Here is a 19840-nt window from a genome sequence, read left to right as displayed (position 1 = left end):
CCTGTTCTCCTGTCCTCCTGCAGGTCTGAGATACTGCTGCTAACCTCAGAGCTCTGGGAGGGAGAAGAACTAGTGTGATACTAAAGTTTAATAAAGCAGCTGACAATGAATACCTTATGCTCATTTCCATAGTTTTGTAGTTGCATTTGTTTAATCACATTAAACACAGAGCTGGGATTTCGCTGCATGGTTAAGGTGGCAATTGAGAAGGAGGACAGGTTCATGAATGTGTCTTTAGGAAAGTTTTCCTCTACATCAGTCCATAGGAGAAAGAGAAAGGGTACTTTTAGATACCTGAATGTCAGCAGATTCTGTTTAGTCGACCAGGTCAGTGGTTTTAAGTTCTGAAATGAAGCACAAATCAGGCAGCACTTCCTAGAAATGGTTAAATGGAAAAAAGACAGCAGATCTACAGCTGTAGTTGCAGTGTGAAGAAAAAGATTACATAGGCATTACTAAAATGATAGGAAAACTTCTCTTTCAAGCAAATCTGGAAAGCCAAGTGTCAGGTTATGCCATTAGAAATGTCAGACTTTATTTAGTACTCAGATCAATGATGACCTCTCCTTTTGCAGCATTCAAATGCCCATCCTTCCCTGCTGAATTATTTCCCTCATGATACAAAGGACTGATGAGGACTGAACTGAACTCTCTAAGCACAGCACTAGCTCTGTAAGATTCCCTTCAGCCTTGTGCTTTCTGGGATGAAGCACATGGTCTGTGAGAAGTGGGAACGATTGATGTTTGACTTTTATTGTGAATTTTCTATTATTTTCTTGTTCTCCATAGGCTCTACAGGACATTCAAGGACAGCAAGTACCTGTACATGCTGATGGAAGCCTGTCTAGGTGGAGAGCTCTGGACAATTCTCAGGGACAGGTGAGTATTAAGAAATTGTTGTGAAAAGTGGAATCTTTTTTAATATGCCTTCAGATAATCAAGAGCCTTTACCCTTCATGGGCAAAACCTGGGTCTTACCATTCTGTGTTTAATTTAGGATTTCCAGAAGGTGAAGAAATGATGTGGTTGCTTCTATGCAGTTAACTAGAGTCAAAGGGAATCTTGTTACTACTGAGAATACACTTGGGTCTGATTTAGGTTGCCTCCAACATGTATGAGACCTGTGTGGACTTAGCCCAGGCTACTTTGTCATGGCGACTCTAAAAACACAGAAAAGATACCGAAAGTAGTGATGGTAGCAATGGTAGTTATATGGTCGACGTGGGAGCCAGGATCATGCATTGAAGCCATAGCCTAGTATCATGGGGTTTGGGCTCAGAAGTGCCATGGAAAAAAATAGTCTGAAAGCATGTCATGAAATACCGCGTCGCATTGCACGAGCAAATGTGGTACTGGTATTTCCTGTCCTTGGAGGATTTGACCTTGCAGCGTTTTGGCTTGGTTGTGTGTGTGGAGTGAGGGAGGAGGTGGGAGGTGGCTGTGCAGCGTGTGTGGTACATGCACACGACAGCACTGCGGGCAGGAATCACATATGGCCATGTAGTAGAATGGTAATTGGTACATAGTTTAATTACATTTGAAAAGCAAAGGAAAGGTGTTGTAAAGATTGATCAAAAAGCAAATATAAAATTCCATTTAATTGATTATCCATAGTGAATTTTTATAACTCCTTCCTCTTTCTAACACTGTACCTTTTCTGGACCATTAAAATGAGCAGAGTAGCAAAGTTAGCAGGTGCTGGAATGTATTCTTCATCTTTGTCGGAGCCTGGTAATTCCACCTTGAATTCTCTCAGCTGTAAATTGTGGTTCTGCTGCCACCTAGCTTAGAGCTGCCTTTGAGTTCAGCTCACTCAAGGCAGGCAATGGAATGTGTTGGGCATCTGAAAACTTTCTGCAAACTGTACTGAAACCAGCATCTGAAAGTGCACCTTATGCTGAATTTATGATTAACACTTACCATCAACTGTATTTTTTCTGTCTTTTGTCTCAGTCAGGAACATTATTATGGGAGGTCTTGATCTCCATAGCTCAAAATCCTTTTCTCACCCAAAGTCAAAGATTGTTATCCAGAAATCACCTTTTATGTAGAAGATACTTATCTGCAAATTTTATTTTTACAAAACATAATTATAAAATAAAAAATAAAACATTTTAGATTCAAATGTTTGATATATATCAAACTACTTCATGTCTACTTCAAAAATAGACATGCACATAAATTTTTGTGTAAAAGTCAGTTTAGCAGTTACTTTCCACATATAAAGTGATTCTTCTGACCTGTATAGATATTTTAGCAGCAGGACAAAGTCCACTAAGGGAAGAGGTTGGACTGGCCTTCTATATGCTTTTAGTCTGATCAGAAAAAGAAATGGTAAAGGTGACGTTCAGCTATAGGTAGTATAAATATAGGTTAATTACAGGTAGAGTAGCTCACTCCTTGCAAGAATCAAGCCCTTACTTCACCACAGTGATAGTGATAATGGCATACTGTAACAGCTCAGTCTTGTATGTACAAATTCCTTTATTGTCTTTCCTTTTCTTGTTTTACATAGAGGTTCATTTGAGGATTCAACAACTAGGTTTTACACGGCATGTGTAGTTGAAGCGTTTGCCTATTTGCATTCCAAAGGAATCATTTATAGGGACCTCAAGCCAGAAAACCTCATTCTGGATCATCGAGGTTATGCCAAACTGGTGAGTGCCTGCAATGTCTAGTTTTGGGAAAAAAAAAAGAAAAAAAGAAAAAAAAAAAGACATAATTCATGACTTTTTTCTATTATTAGGCAACTAGTATTGTGGGTAAAGAACATAGAATTAGCCATAAGGGATTAGAAAAGGAGTCCACCCAGCCCACGGTCCAGTTCCTTATGGTGGCCACCAGTAGATTTTGAGTTACAGTCAGGGCCAGCATGTCATCACTTATCACTGGGATGTTTTTCCAACCTCCTGCAGACTGAAGCTGTGGCTGAACTGGAGAACACTAATTCTGGCTCTGTAGCCTGAATTCAGCTTGAAATTCAGGGCAGCAGTCCTGAAATGGAAATGCTTAGACAAGAGAAGCAGGAGAAACCCATCCAGCTGTTTTTGAGCTACTGAAAAGCTGAAAAATATTGGTGGGAGGTAGGGAGGACTTACATTTGTGAGCTTTATAGGTGTCAAGTGAAAAATAGTTTGCAAGCTGTTGTTTCTGAGTGAGTTCCTTCATGTAAACGAACAAACAAACAAGTTGTTCTTAATGCAGATTTTAACCATGACTTTGTCATGACACAGAAAGATCCATTTGCTCTGGATCATCAGAATTCTTACTTGAGAAAGGGGATTGGAATTTGATTTGTCTTAATTTTTAATAACATTATAATGTCTGCAAGCTATATCTCTGTGAACCCATGGAGAAGGAAGAAGAAAAGACAGACTTCCCTTAGTAAGATGTGCTGCCTCACATGTTTTTGGGAACCCCCCCTTTCTAACTAGGGAGGATCTGGGCACTTGGGGAGCCCTCAGTGAAGGATGCAGCCCTAAAAGATCTGTGTCCCAGAGGGGCTGATTCCCTCTGAGGGTCTCAGTGGGGCAATATCTCTGCCTCTTAGGCTGGGGACTCTTCCCTGCCTTTGGAAACTTGGGACTGGTGCTCCCAGGGAGCAGTAAGTCAGACCATCACCATCATGGGCCTTTATGGCCTGGCAGCAGCCAGCATGTGTCACTGTGACCCTCAGCTTAATGAATGGCAGCAGAGTTTGTCCTCTGCAGCATTCCAGCGAGAGTTCTCATCAGGTAACAGGTGATGGAGGTGGATCCTTTGGGTACCAGAGTATCCTTTGCCCCACCCCGGGAGGATCTGGCCCAGGGAATTGTAGTCCCACCACCATCCCCTAGCTCCTTAGACATTTTGATTTCCTTGGTTGCATCTATGATAAGCAGGGATGTCTCTCAGATCTCACAGCATGACTGACCCTGCTTCTTGTGGGGTTGTCACCATTTAGGAGGGCAATTTAGGATGTGTTGTCCCTGACTGGTGCAGGAAGGTGTAGGAGCATTTCAGCCATCAAGGGGCAGCAAAGTGTGCTCCAGACCACAGCTCTGGGCAAGCACAGTACCAGGGCAGGGGAGGGCAGAGCTATAAATACACTAAGCCTATTAACCTGAGTTCAGCTCGGGCCCCCAAAGACGGCTTTCTTTCCCAATGTAATCTCATTTTCCGTGATTGCTTGTAACATGCTATGCTGTGCTATAGGTTGTAAGCTGAGATTTGTGAGCCCACCAGTGCACTGCAGTGCTTTCAAGTAAGTTGGTTTTACTGCATTGCTCTTTGTATGAGAAGAGATACCTGAACTTTTCACTGGATATTTAAAAAAATATTTAGCCCAAATAGTTCTTTGCACAGGGACTTCTGAAAAAAAATAAATAACAATCAACTCAAGCTGCAAATTATGTGAAGTTACATCTCCAAGAAATGTTCATCGTTGTCATTTGTTCTTCTTCCCTTACGAGAATCTTCTTTTGGCATTATGAAGGGTAAATCAGCAAAAAGGTCACTGCAGTTGTCTGGTTCTTGAACAACCCACAATGTTTTGGTTGCAGTAATACTCCCACAAGGAAATCTTCTTTCTGCTTTGCTTCACTTCAAGAGAAACCAAGCGCACGGCTGAAATTCCTTCTCTTGCTCTGCTCTGATGCTATTCTCCTCCTTTTGCAGGTTGATTTTGGCTTTGCAAAGAAAATAGGATTTGGAAAGAAAACATGGACTTTCTGTGGAACTCCAGAGTACGTAGCCCCTGAGATCATCCTGAACAAAGGTCACGATATTTCAGCAGACTACTGGTCACTGGGAATCCTAATGTATGAACTCCTGACTGGCAGGTATGGGTATCAGAGCTGGCGTAGCTGCTGAAAAAAAGATCCAAATGTTTCTGCCATTGTCACCCTGATTAGATGACAGGGAAGATTCAGGGCAGGCGTGTGCTGGAGTGGCTTAGTGAAACTTCAATGCTGTGCTTCTGAATCTCATGATGAGTTTTTCTTTTTAAGTCAGTTTCCATGCAGATCTCTTGAAAGGCAACACATGAGCAGGCTTTTTAGGAAATGTGTGTGAAATGACACAATATTCTACCATAATTTTTGTTTCCACACTCCTATAAACTGAGAATGAGCTGAACATGATGGGGAAAGGGTTTATAATTCAACCATGAAAGGAAGGAGCATGTGCATGATAGTGCAGCCCAAAGCAAGCAAATTGTAGCATCCACCTTTAGGGGCACTTTATCTACATACTGCTGTTCTTCACTGAACTTGTTCCTTTTCTGTTAAACCACTGGGAACCTAATTAATCCCCACTGAAAGTGTGTCACAACATCAAATAGAAAATAAGCCAGCAAGCACATCTTGGCTCCTTTTTCCTCAGGCTGCTGAGACACAAGCCATCTTGGAAACAAGAGATTTGGCACATATTGCTCGAGGAAACATGACTTTACTCTTTGGTACTTTTTTCCAGCCAGCAACACTTAAATCCAGACTGTATCAGAGCCTCTTGGATGAGAAATTGTCATAGACCATTGCTAGCTGTCATCCAACTTTCCTCAATTTACAATTCCACAGTAGGATACTGTGTTTTGCTTGGTGTTTTTTTTTCTTTTTTTTTTTGTTTGGTTTTTCTTCCTTCTTTAATCAAGCTTCAGTGCTGTTGTAAAGACAAATTTTTAATCTTTTTTATTCTTTTCCCTCTGAAGTCCCCCTTTCTCAGGCCCAGACCCTATGAAGACATATAACATAATATTAAGGGGAATTGATATGATTGAATTTCCAAAGAAGATTGCCAAAAATGCTGCTAATTTAATTAAAAAACTATGCAGGTAAATGCATGAAATATTATCACTTTTATCTTATTTGTAAAGAAATGAGTTGTTGGAAGGACTAAGAAAGTAACCTAACTTGCTATTCATTTTACAGGGACAATCCATCAGAAAGATTAGGGAACTTGAAAAATGGAGTGAAAGATATCCAAAAGCACAAGTAAGTGACTTCCCAGCCATCCAACGTTTTAACCCCCAGAAACATGTATTTCAAACACTTCCAATTTCAGCCAAACACACATTTCTTAAAGTCCTTTGACCTTCCCCTTCTACTGTGCTTTAAAGTCTAATTGAATTTGTGTTGGATGTTTTTTCCCTGTGTTTTGGTATAGATTCCAGCCATGCCTATGACCAAAACACATTGCACATTGACCATTACACTTTAATTACTTGAATGCAGAAGTGTGTTTGGAAACAGTCGAACTCTGCCACTGCCAGCTTGAGTTTCTTTGTTTGCTGAACAATTTCCCAAAGTTTCCCTCCTCCCACAACAAACTTAATTTCCACCTGTAACATTAATTCATCAAACCTTTTGGTCTGATGGGAGAGAGTTAAGTTATATTTTATAAGCTCTGTTTTGCCACAGAAATTTATTGCAGAGTTTTCACACCACTTGAGAGGAAAAGATGTTAGGGACCACCACAGAGGCAGGTTACCTCAACCATCTGTGCTCATCCTTCTCTGCTCCCATCTCCAAAGCAATAGAAGTGCATTGGATGGGCATTTTGGGATGGGCTCAACTCAGAGCTCACCATTCAGCCCAAAATGCAGTAGCACAAACAAAGCTGACGTGCCCAGATCAGGAGAAGATCCCTGTGCTGGCCCTTAGTATCCAATCCTGTACAGTCCTGAGTCTAACTTCCCAACATGCTTTATTCTTCTCTCCCTTCCAGATGGTTTGAAGGCTTTAACTGGGAAGGGTTACGAAAAGGGACACTGACACCTCCTATAATACCAAGTGTAAGTTTTACTTATTCTTTCTTGTTCCTAGCAAATATGTCTCTATAACATGAATTTTGTGAGCTTCGGACACTACTTTACTGTAGTTAAGTGGCAAGAGCACCTGCTTTATTTCATCTGAGCGTGCATGTCAGAGAACAAAATAAAGCAAAACCCAATTTAAGAAGTCAGTTCAGATACATTTCCACCTATACTTTGTCTCCTGGCAGTTTCTTCCAGCAGAAGGCTTTTCAGGGGTATGACTGTGATGAAATGGTCTTGGCTGTCCAGGCAGAATCACTCACTACTACATGCTTTTCTCTTTTTCACCTGCTGTGCATGTTTCTTCATCCACTTTGCACATTCCAGCAGGGAGCTGCTACTTTAACCCCTTTTCTCAGATGTGTCCTCTTTCTTTCTCCTTTATTCTTTTTTTTTTTTTTTTTTTTTGATGGGCAAGTGGGATTTGTATACCATCTCCCTTTCTTTTGCATTAACCTTTCCTTCTTCTTTTCTTTTGTGCTTTTTACCTTTTTTTCCTGCATCCATGTCCTACATGAAAAGCCCTGTTACTGGCTGGTTTATGTTTAACTGGGAGCAGACTCGGAGGTACAGCTCTACTCATTTTCCTTTGCAGCAAAGCTCTTCCTTTGATGTCTTTGTGAGCTCTTTGCCCACAAAGCCTGCTGCAAAGGGAAACCAAACAGGATTAGCTGATAGAAATTACCTTGGCCCCTTCTGTTCAGCAGCCTCCCCTCCTTGTTTCAACTTAATCCCTTTCTCTCCATGCCTCTCCCAGTGGATCAACGAGGGAATGACATTAGCAATCGTGTTTAATTGCACCCCTTTGCTCAGTCCGCCCATGGTCCTGTACCTCCTGCAGCAGCAGCAGGCACGGCTCCAGGGCTGAATCTGCCATCCCAAAGTTCTCTTAACATCTAGGAAAAAGCAAGGGAGTTTTGTGTCCCCCTTTTTCTCTATGGGCTCCAGAAGTCACTGACAGTCAGCAGAAGAAATCAGGATTTTGCCTAAAGCAGAATCCCCAAACAGCTTGTAAATGTTTTATAAATTAAATTTGCATTTTTTTAACCTAATTTTTAATGACTATTAATTTTCCAAGAACTGCTAACTTGTTTGCCACATTTCAAGTCAGACAATGAAATCAAGTTTACTTCTTTATATCTAGTTTCAGTTCCTGACTTAACTGGGAATTGTGCAGGACGCTGATGTAGATGAAAATGCCCAGAAAAGTTTTTATAATTGTTTTAGTGGATTTTTAGCTTAGCAAGAGCATTTGCAATGCTGCTTTTACCCAGAGTGTATTGACCCTGCATGTCTACCCCTCAGACCAAACAACCAGCAGCAGTGACTTCAATGGTACCTGCTGTCCATGAGCATGAATGGCTCCATGACATAGCTCCACCACCAGAAATGGTCTCTGCTCCTCTGGCACTGCCTACAGGAAGGCCATTCTCCAGCATTTTTTTTCAGGAAGTCACACTTTCTTGCTTTTTTCCACTAGAAACAATGTGGTATCAGGAAAGGATTGTGTGAGCTCCAGACAACTTTGTTAGGGTTATTTCTTGGCATCCTCTCCAAAATGTACCTCCATTAACTAGTGAACCTCATTGACATTTTTCTAGTCCTGAAGTTGTCAGTCCCACTTAGCCTGGTTCTCCACAGCCAGCTCAGCTGCTTTGGCACAAGTCCCAACTCTCAGTAAGGGCCATATCTGCAAAGCAACCCAAAACATGAAGCTCTGGGAGAAGAAATCACTTTTTCCTTCCATCAGTGCACCTCCTCTCTTTAGCTGGAAAGGAGCCAGAACAGCTAAACATAGAGACTAGCTTTTTAAATTATTTTTTATTTATTTCAGAAATAGGCCTCTCACAGCTCTTTAACTATTAGTACTACCAGAGGGGCAATCAAAAGCTACTACTCCTTAGCTCTCATTCCACAGGATTTTAGGATCAATCTCAGTTTACAGCCTGCTGCTAGGATGTTGCTTTAGGGAGCAGCTGACCCTTGATACCACAGCTTCAACCTATGATGACTCTTCCAAAGATGTGCTGTCTTGTATCACAGCTCTTATTTTTGAGGAAGGCACACAGATCTCTGTGCCGTAATTCCTCACAAGATCTTATGTTGATAAGAGACCAGACAGGTGATACCAACATTTGTGCTTTATCCTCTTGGATGGAGATGGTTCTCCCAAAGAGAGAACTCACACAGGGATGTGCTGAGAGAAACAGAGAGACATGGTTCAGCACAAGGGACCATGGAGGAAAGCAAAACTCAGAACTCACCAAGGATGAGAGCCCTATGTAGTGAGGGTTTTCCAACTCAGTGGTGCTGTTACCAACAAAGTAAACAGACTTGGATAACTAAAAAAAAGAAAATGAATGTATCCATAATACAGTTGTATTGTTTTTTGTTTGTTTCCACAATGAGTTGAATATTCAAGGAGCTCAATTTTTCCCCAAGACATTTTCAGCAGCTGGTAAATGCAGCTGAGTAGTGAATTATACAGCATCATATACGTCTCATGGACTGTAGATTGGCTGAAAAATAAGGCAAGTGTTTCCTACACAGCACTGCTATGTCAAGTGCAGTCCTCTTCAGCCTGCACATGTGCTTCCATATGACACTGATTATTTTGGCCTGGGGAGCTGCTGGTCTATTTTTGTTGTTGTTTCTTTTTTTTTTTTTTCCCAATTGTTTTGTATATATAATGGCCTCATTGTAAGAAAGTTTCAGTTATCATCATAAAGAAAAAAAAAACTGAAACCATCTAGTTACAGTAGCTTTTAAATGACATTATTTCAAAAAAAAAAAAAAGAAGAAGAAATGTACATGGCCTTCATAAACCTATTTAGTGGATGAAACTCAGACTTGATAACTGGAAATTCAGAAATGGCCTAGGAATATCAGTATCTCAGATAGGTTCCATGGGCTGAGGAATACTCAGAGGCACCAGAGGCCCAGCTCACATCCTAAAATTCAGGATCCTGGAGCCATAAATTGGGAGTTCTGGGCTTTTGGGAAGAAAAATGTGCCTGGAATTCCAAGTCTTTTCTGCCAACCTTATCCCAATGGGTAGAAAAGTTCTTGAGACTCCTCTAGGGCCTAGGTCATTTGAGTCAATAGGAAACCTGTGAAGATTCTGTAAGAAGTCCTCCTGGGATTCAGCAAGAGGGTGCTGAATGCAGAACTTCACTGGCCTGCTGCAGCTAGCATTTTCTGGTCCATAGCTGTATTCCTGGGGCCAGAGCAAATAAAAAGAACCAAAAAAACTGCCACTGAGTACTTTTGAATGAGTGCTGTTGAGAGATCAAGAGATCTGTAGAGGTCCCAAAGACAGCTCTGATGATGGTCCCCATCTCTTTCCCTCTGTCCTTTCCACAGGTTGCATCTCCAACAGACACAAGCAATTTCGACAGCTTCCCTGAGGACAATGATGAACCACCCCCTGATGACAACTCAGGATGGGACATAGATTTTTAATGTATTTCTCTTACCTGCTTCTGCCTTGCTGAAGACAGCTTTCTGGGACATGGCTGCCAGCGAAACCGAAAGAACTGGGGAGGATTCGTGCTCGGGGTCACCATGATGCCTTGATTGATGCTGCTACAGTAACTACAGTGGCATTAGGACTTATTGCTTAGATGACAATAGCGCTCTTCATGTTTTATGTTCAGACTTAAACTAGCAGTTGACATGGTGGTCCTGATACAAAGCCTTTCACCAGTAGAGAAATACTTTTTTTTTTTATCACTGCAATGATCTTGCTATGCTCTAATTACAAATGTTGAAAGATTTGTAGTGTAAGACACAATTAATTCTAGCTGCAAGGTACTGGCTTTATCAGTAGGATCCGTAGTAATTTATTAAGTGCTGTAGCTAAATACAGTACAGGATTTGGGCTTCTCCCACACTCCACCTTGTAGGTCTTCCACTGTTGGCCAGTCTAGGAATGAAGGAGGACCACAACAGTACTGGTCAAAAAGTTCATGTCAAAGCAGTGGTACAGTTTGTCCTTTTTCTTTCCAAGCAGTATTCATGACAAGACTGAATGTTACTCTTCTTCTTTCTTTCTGAGATTTTTTTTTTTAACCTGGTGAAACAAAAGCACAACTGCTCTAGATCCTGTTAAGGCAGATATGGGTCACTTCTCTCATACAGCTGAGAACATAACTTAATATGATGTTTGTGTTTTTTTTCCTATCCATTGGTACAAATACGTAATTGCATGAAAAAAGATCATAAAACTCTCTGTTTCACATATAAAATAACGCTTAAATAATGGTCCTATAGTAAAGCAACAGCAGCCAACTGGTCTTATCAGTGAGCTATTAGGCATAAAACTAAGCTTAACTTGTAAGTTTCTAGAACCCAAAGGAGAAATGTAAGACCCATAATGTATTTTATAGGTGCTATGTACATCCCTCATCTGTGAATATACTGATTCAGTCAGCAACACTTTCAGAAATATGTAGCAAGAGGCATAGTTCTCCATCGTTCTCTTAGAACAGATGAGTTTACATCTCCATGTCTGCATCTCTTCCGTGTTAATTACAAAGCCAATGAAGATGATACAATACGTGATGGAGGGCCAGTTTGCTGGCTCTGTTTTTAAATTATCCCTAAAAATGTAAAAGTTTCACTGAACTAAGGAGTTCCACAGAAAAGTCAGTTGAATGAAATGGAAAGCTGATATTTCATGTGTTTGTGTGAGATTTACCAGCTTGCCTTATCTCTGGCACACCATGTCCCCAGCAACTGCATTTGGGGATGGCCAAAGCCAAGTCAGCTTGTACGAAAAAAGAATGGAGGAAAGGATGGTGGTCTACATCTTCCCCTGGCTTCCACTACTTTTCCTTTGCTTTAGTAAAGTCTCTTCTGATTTATACAGGCATAACAAGGGAATCCTGTCCTATATGCCTACTTGTATTATACGTGGGACATGAAGTATATCCCCCTGTACCAACAAGAAACATCAGCTTTCTGTCTCTCTAACGGACCTCCAAATTAGCAAATGCTTCCCCATTTGACCTCAAGAGCTGTTACATACACTGGAAGTCAAAAGATCAACTTTTGCTGACCAGTGCACAGAAAATATATGTTTTGACAGTAAAAAATTGTTTATCCACTGCTGAATCTTTTCCATGTTCCTAATGAAAGCAACCCACTTAATAGGGCATGTTAAAAAGATGTTTCTTCCGCTTCTTTTCAAGCACCCACAATGTCTGCTGCTTGCAGCAGCCTAGAGACCTCGCTTGTCATGGGCCCCTTCAGGCCCAGTCCGTTGGCTGAATTTTCTCCATAGTTGTGCAGAAGGGCAGGGCAACAACATCCGCACTTTGACGTCAGGTTATTCCTGTGCTTGCTCATCCCACGCAGCATCATGTTAAGATTTGTTTGCCTTGAAAACAGTAGGGAAAAGACAGTCACTGCATCTACCAGGTATCGCTTGTACAGGACTAGCGCTTGCTTTTCCATGTTTATCAGAAGGGTTGAAAACACTGAAAGCAAACGCTGAACACTAGGGCTAAAATACTCACCCGTCATCCGAGCAGACGGGTGGATGGACGACGGCTGCACTACAGCTGAGTTGGTTTTCCACCTCCTCCAGATTTTCACTCAATGCTGTGGGTGCCATGGAGGAGAAAATTTGGTGCGTTTGTTGGCAGAACAGGAGGAGTAGGTTGCCTCAGTGTGTAAGTTAGCAGCTGAGGCTTGGTTGCCTTCAAGCAAAGGGTGGCCAGGAGCACTACAGCCCTGGGGCAACTCAAATCCGTATGGGAAGAATGGTCTCAAGGGGCTGATGCATTGTTTTCTTTCTTCCTGCCTGTTTTCCTTGTGCCACACACGAGACCTGCATCGTGTGGCATGCACTGTACCGAATATAGATTTATTTTGGTATCGGACACCTCACTCAACTTCTTTCATCACCTCTACTCGGCACCCTTTAAACAACAAACTTAGCGTATGTATATTATAGACGCCTTCATTTATAAGTAATATATTTGAGTTGCATAATATATATATATATTCACAACAACTGATTGCCTCTGTGTTCCCACTTACTGTCCTTTCTTCTTTGTCTCCTTTTTTAATATATGGGATGACAGCATATTTACGTAAGGGGATATCAGCTCCCGTATTTAAAGCAAGTGTATTACAGTTGGTGTCATAAGAGACAGATGATCTGTAGCTTCTTACAGTACTGCATTATTCATTGCAAACTCTTATTTAACAACAGGACCACAAGCAAATATTTCTGTAAATAGATATTTTCGTGTTGATATTTTGTGGCACACATACAACTTTTTATTTAGAGTTCCATGGCATTACTACTTCATTTTCTTATTTGTAATGTAATGTTTTTAGATCCAAGTAGACTTGAATTAATGTCATAATTGTCAGTATTATTAAACTTTATGTCGACTGTACTGTTACTCATTGTCCCATAGGTTTAAAACACAATAGCTATCTGGCATTGTTGCAAGTGCCTTAAATCCATGGCATCCTATAACAAAATACAAATTTGGTGTTATGCTGCATGACAAAGACAAACACACCTCAAAATGTTGTCCTTTCTTAGCTTGCTGCGTTTTACAGTTCTTTCTGCTGACAATTTATAAGCCTTTAATATATAATATTGATGAATTACAGAAATGATGAAGTTGTTCTCTTATTTCTGTTAAATGTACCAGAGCTGTGTATCTGTTAATGAGATACAGAGTCATTTCTGTGAAATGTATAAATGTATGTGCAGGTCAAATTAATATATGACATCCTTTCAGTCTGTACACAGGTATTCCTGTTCCGCTATGCTGTGCAGCTCCAGCCCATCGTGCAGTCCAGTTCCCACTGTCTTTTATAAACCCATAGTCAATATCCCACCCAGAAAAAAAAAAAAAAAGATGAGCACCTGAATGCGACCTGCCACCAAGCCACCTCTCTGACATGGAACCAAATGCCCCCATGAAAGCAAATACCCCCCTTGGGAATGCAGTCCACCACAGAGCTGCCCGGAGCCTCCTCACTTCTGCCTCCGGCCCAGCAGGTGCTGTGCTGAGACCTGGGCAGTTCCTGGCATTAGTGGCCAAAGGGAAATGTCGTTCGGAGTTGCCTCGTCCTGAATCTGATTCACGCTGTTCTGACACTGGTCCTTTATTTTTGCGTCCTTATTTCTCTGGTTTTCTTATTATGATGGATTCTACATAAAGGAGTTTTTTGTTTGTCAGAAAAATGTCTGTCATTCAACGGTCATCGACCAGTTGCACTCTTTTGGTGTAGATTTAAGAACTTTCTTCATAAACTTAACCGCTTTTGTTTTGCTCTGTATTTTCCCTGCAGCTGTAATTGCTGAGTGCCTGTTGTATACTTTATAGAGTTGAAATAAAAATAATTACTTTTGAGCAGCGCGTTGACATCTGTCTTTGGCAGGAGTCAGCTTGGGGGTGGTTCTGCTGTTCAGCTGGGTTAGTCTACCCTGCTTTGTGGCAATCTGCAGTAGGAGATAGATAACCAAGCAAAGCGTTGTGTGACACCTGCAGATAGCTGCAGTTGCTGCTGTGATCAACAGGCAGTGACCATGGGCACCCTGATGGGTGGGTGGCAGTCTTGCATCGCACATTGTGGGCATCTCCAGCCCACATTACTCCATGACCGCGCTGAGCAATAAGAATCTTTACATCACGTTTGCTCTTCAGGGGTGAACAGTACACCTGGTGCTTTACGTGCTGCCATTAGGAGCAGGTGCAGGGTAGGCAGGGCACAGAGACTTGGTGCCAGCTGTGATCCGCTCTGGGCGGCCACCAGTGGGGCCCTGTCCTTGCCGTCCCATAGGGTGAGTGTTGGGAGGGGGGAAGGCAAAAAGCTGACACTTTGCAAGGGGATGGTGCTGGTCCCCTCCTTCTGGGCAGAATGCACTGGGGTCGCTTGGCGTAAGTGTGGCAATGGGGCGCGATGGCCGCTGGGAGCTGCACCAGACACTAAGTCCTGGCCCAAAGGGAGGCAATGCTGCTGGAGCGCAGCAGCGATGTGATGGTGATGGGCCTGATCCCCTCGCGGCCTGCTCAGGCAACATCGCCATGAGCCTAGCATCGCTGACAATTTAAGCTGGGGCTGCATTTTCTTCCAGGACATTCCATTAAAAATAAAATAAAATAAAATAAAAAGAAATGACGTGGCACGACGCCACGGGCGAGCAGGGCCGACGGAGCTCTCCTCGCCGCTGTTCTCCTCCGCGGCCGCCAGGGGGCGCAGTGGCGCAGCCGCGCCGTCGGGGGGCCCCGAGGGCGAGGGGCGGGGGGAGCCGCGCCCCTTTGATCTCCACTCATCAAAGGCAGAGCCTGGCCCGGCCCCGCTGCCCCCGCCGCCGCTTGGCCCCCCCGGCCGAGGTCAGCCGAATGCACGGGGGGGCTCCGACGGGGCGGGCTCTCTTCCAGCCCCCCCAAACTCAGCGGGGCCGGGGGTGCGGAGTGGCCCCTTCCTGCGGGTCTGCGCTGGCGCCAGGAAGGGAGCGCGGCGGAGCTGCCGCCGCCGTTGCGAAATCCCCTCCCTCGGGGGGGGGACAGCGGCACAGCCCCCCGGGGCCCTTTGAAATCCCATCCCTCCTCCCGAAGGGCGGGCGCAGGCGGCAGCCTCCTGGGTATAAAGACGAGGCAGCAGGCAGGTAGCGCTGCTCGGGGGCACAGAGCGCATCGCCGAAGCACGGACGGGACGGGGCGGACGGGTCGGGACGGACGGGCGATGCGGGCTCTGCTGGCGCTGCTGGCGGCCCTGAGCTGCGCGGGGCGGGCAGGGGCCGGCGGCGGCCTCAGCTCCAACGCCATCAAGGTGGGGGCGGCCGCCAGCGCCGCCCCCGCCGCCGCCGCCCCCCCGCCCTTCGACGGCAGCAACAAGGCGCCGCCGGCCGCCACCCGACAGGTAGGAGCGGGGCGGCCCGGGGGCTGCCGGGGATTACCGGGCGGTGGGAAGCGGCGCTGACCCTCTGCCCGCCCACAGCCCTTCCCCTGCGCCGAGGACGAGGACTGCGGCCCCGACGAATTTTGCGGAGGGGCGGCCCGCGGCGGCGGACCCCCGCTCTGCCTCGCGTGCCGGAGACGCCGCAAGCGCTGCCTGCGCGACGCCATGTGCTGCCCGGGCACGGCCTGCAGCAACGGTGAGGGGCGGCCGGGCCGGGGGGCGCGCGCGGGGCGGAGGGGGACGCGGGGCTGACGGCGCTGCCTCCCCCTCCCCACCCCTCAGGGCTCTGCACGCCCCCCGAGCCCCCACCTGGCGCTCCCGAGCTGGACGAGCCCGGCCCCGAGGCGCTGCCCCGACGGACGCCCGCGCCAGCCTGGCCGCCCGACGCCAAAGGTAAGCACGGCACCGGGGAGCGGCGCGGCCGCGGGAGCCGTCGGAACTCGGCGCTGACCTCCCGCCCGCAGGTGAGGAGGGCGACTTCTGCCTGCGCTCGTCGGACTGCGCTGCGGGGCTGTGCTGTGCCCGCCACTTCTGGTCCAAGATCTGCAAACCCGTGCTGCGCGAGGGGCAGGTGTGCACCCGGCACCGCCGGAAAGGAGCCCACGGCCTCGAGATCTTCCAGCGTTGCCCCTGTGCCGAGGGCATGGCGTGCCGCCCACAGCGCGACCGCGGCGGCCCCGACGCCTCTCGCCTGCACACTTGCCAGCGGCACTGAGCGACGCCGGGGGGCGGACTGAGGATGGACGGACGAACGGAGGGATGGACTCTAGTCCCGCTCATGGGAGCTCCCTGCTGTGCGCACAGCCGGAGCAGAAGGTTGTTTCTCGAGGGAACTACTCTTAAGCAAGTGATTGCAGTACGTTACTGTGTTGTGAATATGGAGGTGGCACTTAGTGTACAGACGTTCTGAGCGAGCCGCCTGGGCGCTCTTCCAGCCAGGACTGGGACGTGGAATGCGCTGGGTTTCCAGTTCTGCTTGATGGACACAGCCGTCCCTTCAAGTGAGGGGCAGCCCACGCTGCGCGGTGCCACGCTCCGGGGCGATGCCCCACAGATGCGGCGGGGTCGCAGAGCGGGACTTCAGCGGCCCCAGCCCTGAGCCGTGCGGTCACGCCGCTCTGGGCACAATAAAGTCTATTTTTCGCTTCACATGGCAGTACGTCGCTGAGTTCTTCCCTCTGAGGTGGTGTGGAGGGAGGGAAAGGTGCGGGTGGAAGCTCTTCGCACCATCCTCCCGTTGGCAGCAGCTGAGAAGAGCGGCGTTGTGCCTTCTGTGTGCAACCCCGAAGCATGACGCTGCCTTCCCCAGCTCTGAATGGCACATGGGGGGCGAGGGGGCCTTAGGGCCACTGCCTCCTGTCTGCAAGTATGCTCCCGAAGCAAAGCATCCTTTTGGTGACTTACTGCAACCTGACCTCCAGTGCTAACACCTGTGGCATTACCACTCCTGCTTAGAGACCTCTGGGGCTGCCTGGGACTGCTGATTTACCCAAATAGGACAGAGCCCCAATGCTCCCTGCAGTGTACCCACACACCAAGGGCAGCTACTGTCAGAGAGTAGCTGAGGTTGGCACTGTTCCGCCCCAGCCCAACGCCAGCCCAAGGGAGTGGGTGCAGGGAGGCAGTGCCCAGTGCTGCACTCACAGTGCAGGGCATGGATTTTCCTGGTGCTGCAGCCTGAACCAGTGCTTGGAGCATCCCAGCAAATGAGGTCATGCTTCAAAGGCTTGAGCACTACAGTACGTTTTAAAAGTAGTTATTGTTTTATAAAAAATGCATTGTTCCACAACACAGCAATTGCAATGGTGCCCAGTACCACTCACTGGCAACGGGGCAGTGCCAGCAGCTGGCTCTGTGCAGAGGCATGGATGGTATTTAGATGCACTCAGCTCTAGTGCTGGGGCGACGCATTTTGTCCCTACGACATTTGAAATAGTATAATTGGGGTTAAGGACTTTTCTCCCTACAGATCCTGCTCCATAGCCCCGTGCTGCTCTGACACATTTGATGGCAGTAAAACGTGTACTGGCGGTGCACTGCATAGGAAGCGCACAGCTCTTCGGGTCAGCATCACAATGTATCAAACCTTTCCCACTCACGCATTCACTTTTCACCTCCTCTTCCCGAGCCCCGGCCGCCCTTGGGCTGCCTCTTCAGCTGCCAGGCGGCGGCACCACGTCCACCAGCAGCGCCGCTCCCCGCGCTTCTCGGGCTGCTGGACAGCGGTGGGCGGGATGAGCAGACGGCATCACCACGGCCCTGCTGCACGCAGCGGCCCCGCGGCTCAGAACGGCCAGAGCTCACACCTGCAACCTCGTTAAAAAAAAAAAAAAAAAAAAAAAAGTATGGGAAGCTGAATGCACGCTGATCAGACGTGGAAAAGAAAGGCTGCAGCTGTCCCCGTGCTTTGGATTTGCTGCTGCCCACGCCTGGCTCTCAGGCTCAGCTCCTGTGGCTCGCTGACATCGGTGTCTGAGGACAGCATCAGTGAAACGATTCACTGGGGAAAAGTAAAAGACGAAAGCGTGTTCTCAGAGCACAGGAGACACAATAGGCAGGTTTAGGTGGGGAGGAGGCTTAGCACCCCTTGTTTATCCACAGCTCCTGGTCATACATCTGAAAGCGTTATCAGAGGTGATTTAAGAAGTTAAATATAATTACTGGTACTGATAAATATGAAATACAACAGCGCTGAACAGAGTGACCTGGTGGAATGCTCTATGGATGTGATGTCTCCTAGAGTATTTGTTTGTTTTCCCACTTGTTTCTTCAAATACGCTGCATCCCTGCTAGTCCAAAGTGATGCATATCACTGTTTACTAAATACTATTTTTTTGCAGTTTCCACCCTCCGGTGCCTGAACTGTGTTCCTAATTAACAGCGGAGGATGGGACCAGGACAAGCCAGAGCCTTTGGGACGCTTCTGGACAGAGCCCGAGAAGGGAGTGGACCCGTTAGCAGCTGATTGAGGTGAGTAATTAGGCATCGGCATGCAAACAGGCACAGCCGGAGGAAAGGCTGGACTGGAAGTGGGGGATGCTCGCGGGACTGAGTCCCTTTGGTCCCAAGCTGGGCAGGGAGAGGCTTTTCCCCCTTTGAAATAATGAGGGGAGCAAATATTATTGCCCGTTTTCAATTTGTTTAGGTACTGGCTCCACAGTGCCCTCCTGTTGGCTCTTAGGGGGGCTACAAGCACGTGGGTGTCAGGCACGCAGGGAAGTGCTGGTCTACTTACTTATTTTCTTTTTTCTTTTTCCATTTTTAACTAAACTTCCTTTCAAGATGCTGATTTTCAGAAGGGTAAGCAGTTGCACAAGAGCTCCAGCACTGGAAACATGACCCTTGGCAAGCCAAGCCTCAAACCCATCGATCGTCCTTCCTGATTTCCTCCTCAGAAAGAGAAAAATCCATCCTTGTCTGTCATGCCTGATGTTGGGCTCCTAGCAGAGCACTTTATCTGCCTGTACCAACAGGTGGATGTGCTTTCAAAAACACAAAATGGAAACATTTGATTCTACTGCACGCTTCTCAGTTAATATCCCTGGTCAGGGGTTCCATGAGAATTACAATGGCTTTGGCATGTTTCAAGTCCCTCAGTAAAGAATGAAAAACCTTCTCATGCCAAAATGTAGCAGAATACATTCGAATATTGGTTTGTTTGTTATTTTTTATCCAGAGGACATGTGAGGTGCATTATGTGAGGTGCAACACAGACAGGCATTCCTGTATTGTTTTGACCTTGTGCCTTACTACTAATTCTCCATCTCCTATTGATTCCTCATGCTGCTCTGTAGCTTTCTAGCTTACTCCATGAGGTATGGGAGGCCCTCCAAGGTGACAACCCAGTTAGAGGTCAGATGGTCATGGCCAGGTGGGTTCTGGACTCTCTGGTTCTGGTGCCCAGGCTCTTTTCTCTGTCTTTTCCCTGTGCAAGGTTTTCAACCCAGCTTTAGGCAGTCCCAAAGTCTTGACCCCTGCTGACCCTTCCCTGTGGCTCTGCTGTCCCAGATGCCTCATGTTCGTGAGGCTCAGCTGCCCCAGCCAGAGGAATGCCTGGCCATAAATGTTCATGCAAGAAATTCAGTTCCTTCTGGCCAAGGCCCAGCTTGCACTGGG

At 46.4% G+C, this 19840-nt stretch overlaps 2 protein-coding genes across 8 annotated transcripts in view; both read left to right on the top strand.

Moving 5' to 3' along the window:
* Nucleotides 1-14172, top strand: part of PRKG1 (protein kinase, cGMP-dependent, type I) — a 429334-nt gene extending 415162 nt beyond the window's left edge. For all 7 annotated transcript variants that reach the window (XM_021381835.1, XM_021381839.1, XM_021381834.1 and 4 more), the window contains 7 exons: nt 790-879; nt 2516-2657; nt 4657-4820; nt 5687-5809; nt 5907-5969; nt 6703-6769; nt 10154-14172. In XM_021381835.1, coding sequence (XP_021237510.1) covers nt 790-879; nt 2516-2657; nt 4657-4820; nt 5687-5809; nt 5907-5969; nt 6703-6769; nt 10154-10252 — 748 coding nt within the window. In that variant the 3' untranslated portion in view covers nt 10253-14172. The remainder of the gene's footprint in view (nt 1-789; nt 880-2515; nt 2658-4656; nt 4821-5686; nt 5810-5906; nt 5970-6702; nt 6770-10153) is intronic.
* A 1336-nt stretch (nt 14173-15508) lies between these two features.
* On the top strand, nt 15509-16873 carry DKK1 (dickkopf WNT signaling pathway inhibitor 1). Its single transcript, XM_021381860.1, has 4 exons — nt 15509-15685; nt 15764-15920; nt 16007-16117; nt 16189-16873. Exons 1-4 carry the CDS (start codon nt 15509-15511, stop codon nt 16437-16439), a joined length of 696 nt encoding a protein of 231 aa, XP_021237535.1. The 3' UTR covers nt 16440-16873.
* The last annotated feature ends 2967 nt before the right edge of the window (nt 16874-19840 follow it).

Source organism: Numida meleagris, unplaced genomic scaffold, assembly GCF_002078875.1.
Source record: "Numida meleagris isolate 19003 breed g44 Domestic line unplaced genomic scaffold, NumMel1.0 unplaced_Scaffold119, whole genome shotgun sequence".
NCBI lineage: Eukaryota > Metazoa > Chordata > Aves > Galliformes > Numididae > Numida > Numida meleagris.
The sequence above is the reverse complement of the archived record's forward strand: the minus strand, read 5'-3'. Positions and strand labels throughout refer to the sequence as shown.